The sequence below is a fragment of the Ornithorhynchus anatinus genome, chromosome 1 (assembly GCF_004115215.2).
Source record: "Ornithorhynchus anatinus isolate Pmale09 chromosome 1, mOrnAna1.pri.v4, whole genome shotgun sequence".
Lineage (NCBI taxonomy): Eukaryota > Metazoa > Chordata > Mammalia > Monotremata > Ornithorhynchidae > Ornithorhynchus > Ornithorhynchus anatinus.
In genome coordinates, this window is record NC_041728.1 from 21,606,649 (window position 1) to 21,616,636 (window position 9,988).

At 47.0% G+C, this 9,988-nt stretch overlaps 1 protein-coding gene across 1 annotated transcript; it reads right to left on the reverse strand.

Moving 5' to 3' along the window:
* Positions 1-53: 53 nt before the first annotated feature.
* LOC100081724 (survival of motor neuron protein) lies at positions 54-9,377 on the reverse strand. Its single transcript, XM_001512430.4, has 9 exons — positions 9,289-9,377; positions 7,316-7,387; positions 6,027-6,152; positions 5,371-5,571; positions 4,218-4,370; positions 3,146-3,217; positions 2,232-2,342; positions 1,677-1,760; positions 54-606 (listed from the first exon to the last, which is right to left on the reverse strand). The coding sequence occupies exons 1-8, from the start codon at positions 9,340-9,342 to the stop codon at positions 1,713-1,715; spliced, it is 837 nt and encodes a 278-aa protein (XP_001512480.3). The 5' UTR covers positions 9,343-9,377; the 3' UTR covers positions 54-606; positions 1,677-1,712.
* Positions 9,378-9,988: the final 611 nt, after the last annotated feature.

Sequence of the window (9,988 nt, forward strand, 5' to 3'; positions counted from 1 at the left end):
ACCCTCCTTTTAGCTTAAATTTTGTTCCAAACAAAATTTTTAGAAGGACACGATTTGAAAAATGAAATTTTATTCACATCTATTGTAAACAAACTATGCCAACCACTTATCTGTTCAAACTCCCTCAAGTTCCTAACACTGGGTCATAGCTCAGATTTTCTAGGTGATAACTGCCACCAGTATCATTCAACTGTTGATGGCTCTGCTGTAGGTGTAGTTTTGTCAAAACTAATGCTTTTCAAAAGTTTGTGAATAACTGGAATGCAGACCAGAAGTTTTAACATCCAAGAACAGTTTTAGTACTGAAAATAGATCTGCACAAGTTGAGATGCAGCCTAAAGGTCATCTGCTGCAAATCAAAAAAAGTACAGGTAGGTTGTTGTTTTTTTCCCCAGACAACCTAAAACAAAATTATTTAAAAAGTATTTTGCTTAGATTATTTAACCGGCTACCATTGCAACCTATGCACCCGTGAGTACACTCATAAGGTTATTACATTGGATTGTGCTATCGAGTCAAGTCTTTCTGAAGAAAAATAACACCTTTGTCCATATCCCCAGAGGATGAATGAAAAGCTTAACTTGTCTCCTTGGGAGCCAGTAGTACCTGAATTGGAGAGAGCAAATAAGCAACGTTAAATGGATTATTTATTATTCACTTTGATGTTTAACAGATAAAAGTCATTCTCAAAGGCAAGTCCTAGCCCCTGCCTCTTCCTATCCAAATGCTAATCTAGGTTCAGCCCCAAGATGAAACTCCCCTCCAGGAGAACTAGGAAAGGCAGGGACATGGAAGAAGTTGCTTTCCTCCCTCCAGCTATCTGGTGTGGCTCTGTCGCAGCAGCCCCAGAATGGAAGCAGGCTGGAGATCTGGAACTTAAGTCAAAGATAACTTCCTCCCCCACTTTTAACATATTAACCCTCATCTCACTTCTTTTGAAAATTCTCAAAAGGCAATATTACATTAGTGCCAGCATCTATTTGCAGACACACAACAGAGGTTAACTTTTTAACACGAAAACCTCAGCCTGTAAATAATTTCTAAGCAATAATAAGTGTAGTCCTTGTTAACTATTATGTGCCCAGCACTAAGTGCTGGGGTAGATACGAGTTAATCAGGTTGGACACAGTCCCTGTCCCACATGGGGCTCACCCTCTTAATCCCCCTTTGACAGGTGAGATAACTGAGGCCCAGGGAATTTAAGTGTCTTGTGGCAGTGCTGGGATTAGAACCCAGGTCCTTCTGACTTCCAGGCCCATACCCTATCCACTAAGCCACACTGCTTGGGCATCCAGACACTTTTTGGAAATGTAGGGTCGATATCCTTAACTCACGGTCAAATCATTAGTCGATACCTCCTAAAACAACTTAAGCTATGTTTAAGGGAGGGAGGTAGGGAGGGAGAACAGCTGGTGACTGTCCTCGGTGATGTGGACTTTTAACAACTGCTGCTGCCTAACACCTAGCAAAGGTGACAGCAGCATGACTTAGGGGAAAGCCCCTTAGCCTCTCTGGGCCTCGGTTTCTTCATCTGTGAAATGTGGATAACATAGATTGTGAGCTCCAGGTGGGACAAGGACTATGTCCAAACCGGTAGGCTTGAACCTTACCCCAGTGCTTGCCACCGTGGGACAGTTTAATACATGCCATCATTATTAAAATCTACAAATACTCACGAATGAAAAGGGGAACCGTGCAGCAGACTTTCCTCTTTATTTGAAGTTTTGGTGCCTTCCTTCCATTCGACTTTGTTTTAAGCCCTGAAGGACAAAATACTTTGCGTTAAAAAGTCCACCTGTTGGCTGCATAGCTGGAATCTGTGACACTTAAATCGCCGACTGGAAAATGGAGATACTGGCTTTATTTCTTACCTCCTCTTCCCCTGATCCCCACACCACCCCGGCTCCAGCTTCTTATGACCCACCACCTGTCGGTGACCCAAGTTCCACCATCATTGATGGAGTCAGGAAACAGACCTCCCGTATCACCAGGCTACCCTTGACAACATGCTCAGAAGACTGCCCACGAGGGAATCCCCCTGGATTATGAACCTTTATTTAAAATAAATCTGAAGCCAAAATAACCACTAATATTGAAAACCCTTCACTGAGATTGCTTTTCCATCAGAGCCTTCAAAGTTTAGTTGATGGATGTTAACCCTAGCACATCATTAAGAGAAACCAAATCCTCCTGAGCAGAATTTCAAGGGAAAGATCTGCTTCGATACCTACCAGATAATAGCCCGTGTGATAGCCACTCATGTACCAAGCTATTAACATACTTCCCAAAGCATCATCATCTTCAAAAGAATCTGGAGACATAGGAGGCGGCGGGGGAATCAACTGAGGAATAGAAGACGATACACTTTTAGAGTCACTAATATCTGCTCCCAGAGAAAACAAAACTGGATACTAAATCTACCTCTAGCTTTTACAAAGAGCTCGCTTAGACAGAATAGAGGAACTCCTTGGGGAATCGACTAAAAAGTAAGCCACAACCACTCTCATCATTTGAAATTCTTTTTATGGTATTTGTTAAGCGCTTACTATGTACTAGGCCCTGTACTAAGTGCTTGGGTAGATGCGAGCTAGTCAGGTTGGACCCAATTTATGTCCCACATGGGGCTCAGAAGTCTTAATCCCCATTTTACAGTTGAGGTAACTGAGGCACAGAGAAGTGAAGTGACTTGCCCAAGGACCCACAGCAGACAAGTGGTGGACCTAGAATTAGAACCCAAGCCTGTGCTCTATCTACTAGACCACACTGCTGCTCTGAAAATAAAGAGCAAAATCAAAGGCTGAGTAAAATTTATAATTTGGGGTAAATTTTATGTTTAGTGTAAAAGATTCCGATTTCTCCTTTCAGGTCCTCAGAACTATCTTCAAACTGGGAATGACCACCCCAACAAAGATATGTGGAAAATTAAAACACTAAATCTTGTCTCCTTGAAATTAAAAAGAAAGCCCTGTCTTCCTGTTGGGTCCAGAGATAAGGGTGATCAAGCAAATCCAGCTCTATTTCTATCTACGTAGTAGATATTCCATAAGATCAAAAATGAGCTCTCTTGGGCCCGGCAGAAAGTGGCAGGAACTCCTGACCTTAAAAAGTGCAAGGATTATTACTAGGAGCAGTTATTTATACTTACTGGGGGTCCCGAAGGAAAAGGTGGGGGCCAGCCCGATAGGAAAGGCGGTGGGGCACTGAATTTTGGTCCGTGCTGCAGTCAAATATTTCAGTAGGAAAAAAGATTAAATAAGGAAACAAAAGAGAGATTAATTTTTTGGTAAGGCAAATCTAAATGCACCCCAAATTTATGAACTCTAAGCATATGTCAGACCCAAGTAAAGCTTCCTTTTCCCCTCAATTTTTTTTTTTAACTTTCAGAGTATTTTTTGCTGTCTCTTCGAAGATGGGGCAAAAGGAAAGCGTTATTTTGGGTTGTTGGATTTGTTTGTTATTCACTGTTGTTTTGTATTCCACTGCTCAGTGTGTCCGCCCACCCACATGTAGACTGTGAGCCCCATCCCATGCGGGACAGGAAAGTCTCTACTCTGTTTAACTTGAAAATACCTCCGGGGTAGCACCGGCTAAGTATTTAATAAAATCCTTAACTGGGGAATGATACAGTCCTGGTCCTGCAAAAAGGAACAGATTTTAGCAGTAGGGGTTTGCCTCACTCATACTCTCCCTGCCAAGGCACAGAGGGCAGTGAGCTAGGAGGTGGTGGTGAGAATATTTTGTACACACGGGATCCACTGAAGGTTAAAAATGAGTGCAGCATTGTGCCGAAGCTGCCTCGTGCCAGAACCCAGACTTCGGTAATGGTGGCGGGGGGATCGTCGCCCACAAAGTGGGCTGTGGCCTTCACAGGTGCGACTGAGGCTAGATTGCAGTAAAAGCTGGAGGAGAGGTTAGCTGCAGCCCTTCCCAAAGCCCATGCAGCCACGTGATAACACCGTGCACGGGGACCGGCCACCGAGGGCCAGTCGGGCCACAGATTTCAGTCCAGACCGGCCACAAAGTCTGTTTTGCCACACTTTTGCTGACATGGCCAATGACTTCCAAGAAAATTAACGTATAGCGGAAAGGTTGGAATCGAATGTGGCATCACGGGACGAGCTGAGAATCCACTATTGCAGAAGGAACGTTATGAAGGCCTATCTGCTGGCTGACTGCAGCCATTTTTGAGACTCTTCTGCTGGGCAGAATGTGCTCACCTTTCCCAGCCCTGGCATGGGCGGAGGCAGTGACGGAGGAGGAAAATATGAGTTCCAATGAGAGGCTTTGGATTTGACGCGATTCTGTTTGCTTCCACTTGACCTGGCTGATTTTTCACTGTCGTCCGTTGAGTATTGACTCTGATTTTCATTCTGGATGGAATATTTTTGTGAAGGGTTAAAAAAGGTCCCTTAGATATACTTCATTCCACACTATACTGTATCAACTTATACTATATTACAACTAGCCTCATTGTGCTCTCTAAGGCATCCTAGAAATTAGCGGTTTGATTATGCACTTAGAGCTTTCATATATTCTTCAAAACTATTACTGCTTCAGGCTTCTAAATTACATATTTCCCCCAGCTTGAGAATAGTGTGATGTGGCCAGCCTCACTTTCTTGTGAACTTTGATTTTCAGAACAGCCAATTAATGAAATTCCTGTTTTTTCCTTGTCCTTACTCTGTGAGCACCATGTGGGACAGGGACCGGGCCCGTCCTGATTATCTGACCCAGTCAGACAATTACTGACCCGGGACTCAGTACGGTGCTTGGTGCAAGCAGAAAACAAATACCGTAATTATTAGTATTTTATATGTTGTTTTCCCAAACTATTTTTTAAAATGCATCTATCAAATGTTTACTTTGTGCTAAGTACTGGGGTAGATATAAAGCAAGCCTATTGTATTTAATCCCTGTCCCTCATGGGCTCACAATCTAATAATAGTAACTGTGATTTTTTTAAGTGCTTTACTACGCGCCAAGCACTGTACTGGGCGCTGGGGTAGATACAAGATAATCATGACGGAAAGAGTGCCAGTCCCACGCAAGGCTCACAGTCTAAATTACAGGGAGAACAGCAACTGAATCCCCATTTTACAGATGCGGAAACTGAGGGCACCAAGAAGTGAAGTGACCTGCCCAAGATCACAGAGCAGACCAGCAGCAGAGCTGGGACAAGAATCCCACATCTCTGGGTGCTAAGCCCTGGGTTGTTTCCTCTGGGCCACATCTAATTCCTAATTCAGGTCACTGTACGTTTGCATTTTTACATTCACATATGTGTAGGTGTGTACATATACATATATAGTTGTGTATATGTGTGTGTGTGTGTATATGAATATATAATTGTGTGGGGGTATGCATGCTTACCTCCTGAACATCTCCTTCATCTTGTCCTCCTTCAAAATTGTTTGGGGGAAGCAGGTCTGACAAATTTTGCTCTTCTCTATTTCCATAGCCAGTGTAAACCACAACACATGTCCCTTTTTTCAAATCAGTTGCAGCAATAGTAGCTGGATAAACATTGCCATCTTCAGACCAAATTGCACAACAAGTATCACCAACTCTCCACTGTCACAAAGAAAAACAGCATACTATGATAAGTATGAATTTAAGCAGTGGAAAATGCAATTTGCATGCTATTCATTACACTAATTAGCTTATCTGTGTGGTTGACCGAATTTTCTCTAAAACCAGCAGCTCCAATTTAGATGTTTCTTTCAAAAAGAGACTCAATTTAATTCAGATACTTGAAGTGAGCGTAATGAATCACCCCTAAGACACCTAGTTTGGTAAACCCAAATAAAGGAACTTCTTACACATCGCCCTTAAAAGACAAAATGATAGTAAAAGAATTACAATCCATTTACTTTAAAAGTTTCATCTTGATTCCCCGAAACATCTCAAATAAATTTAGTTCAAAGCAAAAGAAAAAGTTTGGTAAGTTTGAAAGTCAGACTGTGCTCCTCCTCCTACCAACCAACAAGATGGGCCTAGAAGCTACGGTCTGTGAATCTGTAGATGACCTGTGTCAGTGGGGCAGTGTTGTTCTTCTTCTTGCTTCTGCTCTTCTTAATTGGTTTTTTTTTGGATTCGGAACTCTTTTCTTGTTTGTCTGAAGGCTCAGAACAGTCACCGTTCTTTAGAGCATTCTATTAAAAAAAAATGCACAGAAATATTACATATGAACCGACAACATCTCATCCATACCAACTCTATTGCACTGCACTGGCCTGGCGCTTAATAGAGTGCACTGCACGCAGTAAGCACTCAATACCAATGATTGATTGATATTAACTTAGAACAGTGCTTGGCACATAGTCAGTGCTTAGCAAATACAACAGTAAAACACTCTAGTATTACCAAACAGTCCTAAAGGCTAGATTTCGATCTCTCCATCCCCTCCCCAACCCAGAAAGTAGGGCTCATCTGAGGAGGGGGAGGGGGGAAACCTGCCGGATTTAATTTCTTCCTTTCTCCAAGGAACATGACAGACCATAACCACCCCATCAGTAAAGCGATGTTTTTGTATTGTAATGAAACTAAAGCTCTCACGATGTCCGATCCAAGCTGATTTCCGTTCAGCTCGGCAGCCTGCGCTGCCATTCCATCATCCGCCTTTGAAAAGGCACCACAATGGAATATGTAGAAATTAAGTAACGCTTCCCTTGGTTTAGATAATCAGTGAAGCCCGTTTGTCCAAGATAAGTGTCACCCAAGGGGCAGCCCAGCCTTCCTTTTTATGGTGCCCTGGACCCAAAGGGTTTTTCAAAAGCTGCACCACCAGTTCCCATTTCATTCGTCCCCCAACCCGCCGGCCAGATAAGCCACGGCCAGCCCTTCCCAAACGGCCCACCCCCATGAGGCAGGTAAGATCTCAAGTCAGCAAGCTAATTATTATTTTGGGCACCTTGGGTGGCCGTACCAATAAGCTGTCCTTTTCAAATAAATACATATGCTGATCAACTGTCCTTTGCCATATGATGGCAACAGATCGATCTCAGTAATTTCACAACATGTAAAATGTGGAGCATCTGAACCCATTTAATTGCCACCTAAGATAGGTTTGTGAGAGACGTGTCCAAAGAATAAGAGAGTTTATCACAATGGCTCACTAATGTGACGATAAAAACACCGCCTTTTGTATTCTATTAGGGAACTGATGGTGCATTCTACTGTCGCAATCTGAAAATGAAAAAATTCAGCCACAGTCATGGTGACAATAACCAGATGATATAATGCCTGCTACATAGAATGGGTATTTTTAAAAAACTGGACAGAAATGGGGGTCCAGGAGGGCAAGAAAGTCAAATACCTTAAATGATGCCACAGCCTTATCATATGCCTTTATCAGCGCCGTATCATCCCATATATCAGAATCATCACTCTGGCGAGAAAAATGACAAGGTTTTTAAAATACACTTTCATGACGAGAAAGGCATGCGACTCTCAATCCTAAACTGACAGCAAATTGCTGATCAACCCAGACATGGCCGACCAGAAAAAGGTCTCAGATAAATGTCCAGGGCATCTCTCGTCAGAGACGGGGAAGCGGCGATGCTTAGCGGAAAGAGCCCGGGCTTGGGAGTCAGAGGTCGTGGGTTCTGCTCTCTATCTGTTGCCGACTTGTTCATTCCAAGCGCTTAGCACAGTGCTCTGCACATAGTAAGCGCTCAATAAATACTATTGAATGAATGCCTCCGCCACGTGTCTGCTGTGTGACTTGGGGCCAGTCAATTCACTTCTCTGTTGCCTCAGTGACCTCACCTGGAAAATGGGGATGAAGACTGGGAGCCCCATGGGGGGACAACCTGATCACCTTGGATCTACTCCAGCGCTTAGGGCAGTGCTTGGCGTATAGCAAGTGCTTAACAAATACCATCATTGATTGTTATTAACAGATCGACGGTTAAGGGAGGCGTGGGTGTCACCCGGGAAGAGAAGCTCGAAGCTGAATTTCACAGAAGGAAGACACTTCCCTCCCCTGCCCCGCGGGGCTCGGTCCAGCTCCTGCCAGCTCAGGGGGTCCCACGAGGCCGAGCCAGAGGCCTTTGCCCCCGGAGTCGCCTGCAGCGCCCGCCACCCGGCTCATCTCTGGATGCCGAGAAGCAGCAGGGTGTAGCGGATAGAGCATGGGCCTGCAAGTCAGAAGGTCATGGGTTCTAATCCCCGCTCTGCCACCTATAATAATGTTGGTATTTGTTAAGCGCTTCCTATGTGCCCAGCACTGTTCTAAGCGCTGGGGTAGGCACAGGGGAATCTGGCTGTCCCACGTGGGGCTCAGTCTTCATCCCCATTTTACAGATGAGGTCACTGAGGCACCGAGAAGTGAAGTGACTTGCCCACAGTCCCCCAGCTGGCAAGTGGCCGCGCCGGGATTCGAACCCATGACCTCTGACTCCAGTGCTCTTTCCACTGAGCCACGCTGCTTCACCTGTCTGCTGCGTGAGCGTGGGCGAGTCACTCCACTTCTCTGGGCCTCAGTTCCCTCATCTGGAAAATGGGGATTCAGATTGTGCGCCTCACGTGGGACAACCTGATGACCCTGTATCTACCCCAGCATTTAGAACAGTGCTCTGCACATAGTAAGCGCTTAACAAATACCAACATTATTATTATTATCTGGAAAATGGGCACTGAGACCGTGAGCCCCACTTGGGACAGGGACTGTGTCCAACCCGATCTGCTTGGCTCCATCCCAGCGCTTAGTTCAGTGCCTGGCACGAAGTTAAGCGCTTAACAAAGACCATTTTTTTATTACAATTATAATAATTATATGGCAGCAACTATATGCTATATAATAATCACCTAGCAGCACCGGGAAAACTTCCAGGGAAGGTGGGAGACTGACACATGCCTCGCACCCCAGGGCTACCACGGAGGGAGGATACTTGTCCGTGTCCGACGGCCTCGGAGGCTGGAGGTTACAAGCACCATAACTACTTAACTTCTCTGGGCCTCAGTGTCCCCATCTGTAGAATGGGGCTGCAGACCGTGCGCCCCACGTGGGACCCCCTGAGGACCCTGGGTCTCCCCCAGCGCTTAGAACCGTGCTCGGCACATAGGAAGCGCTTCACAAAGACCAAGATTATTAGTATGGATGAGGTGGTGGCCCGCGTCCCCGTGGGGCTCCCCGTCTCCATCCCCATCTCCCGGGAAATGAGGGGCCCAAGGTCACCCAGCTGCCCCGGGGCGGGATTCGAACCCACGACTTCTGAGGGCCGAGCGCGGGCCCTTCGGGCCTGAGCGACGGGGCTTTCCCGCCGCGGCGGGGGTGGGAGGCCCTACCTGGCCGGTGCCCCGTCGGAAGAGCAGCTCCGGCGCCTCCCCGACCGCCGCCATGCTCGGCCAAGGCCGGCCCGGCCCGGCCCGGCCTGCCCGCCCTCCTGCCCGCCCGCCCGCCCGCCCGCGGGACGCACTTCCGGCCCCAGCGCCCGCCGGGACATGGAGGCGTTGCCGGGGCGACCGCGCCGCCCGCGGGACGCGCTTCCTTGCCGAGCCCCACTTCCGGCCCCAGCGCCCGCCGGGACATGGAGGCGTTGCCGGGGCGACCGCGCCGCCCCGCGCTCCTCCTGGCGGCGGCGAAGGATTGATGGGCTGTCGGGGCCGGGCCCTCCATTCCGTCGCTCCTTCATCCCGTCCCGCTTCCCCAACGCCCACTGTGTGCGGAGCACTGTCATCATCATAATAATAGTGTTGGGGTTTGTGAAGCGCTTACGATGTGCCGGGCACTGTTCTAAGCGCTGGGGAGGATCCACGTGGGGCTCCCAGTCTTTATCCCCATTTTCCAGGTGAGGGCACTGAGGCCCAGAGAAGGGAAGTGACCTACCCAAGAATTTGTGAAGCGCTCACTAGGTGCAGAGCACTGTCCTAAGCGCTGGGGAAGATGCAGGGTCATCAGGTGGTCCCACGTGAGGCTCCCAGTCTTCATCCCCATTTTACAGATGAGGTCACTGAGGCCCAGAGAAGGGAAGTGACTCGCCCAAGA

Coding starts and splice junctions, on each gene's coding strand:
- LOC100081724 (XM_001512430.4), bottom strand. CDS start 9,342: ATGGCGGCGGTCGGGGAGGCGCCGGAGCTGCTCTTCCGACGGGGCACC. Junction 3,218..4,217: donor CCATGCCAGGGCTGGGAAAG/GTGAGCACATTC, acceptor ATTTGACTGCAG/CACGGACCAAAATTCAGTGC. Junction 2,343..3,145: donor CTTTTCCTTCGGGACCCCCA/GTAAGTATAAAT, acceptor TCTATTCCTCAG/TTGATTCCCCCGCCGCCTCC.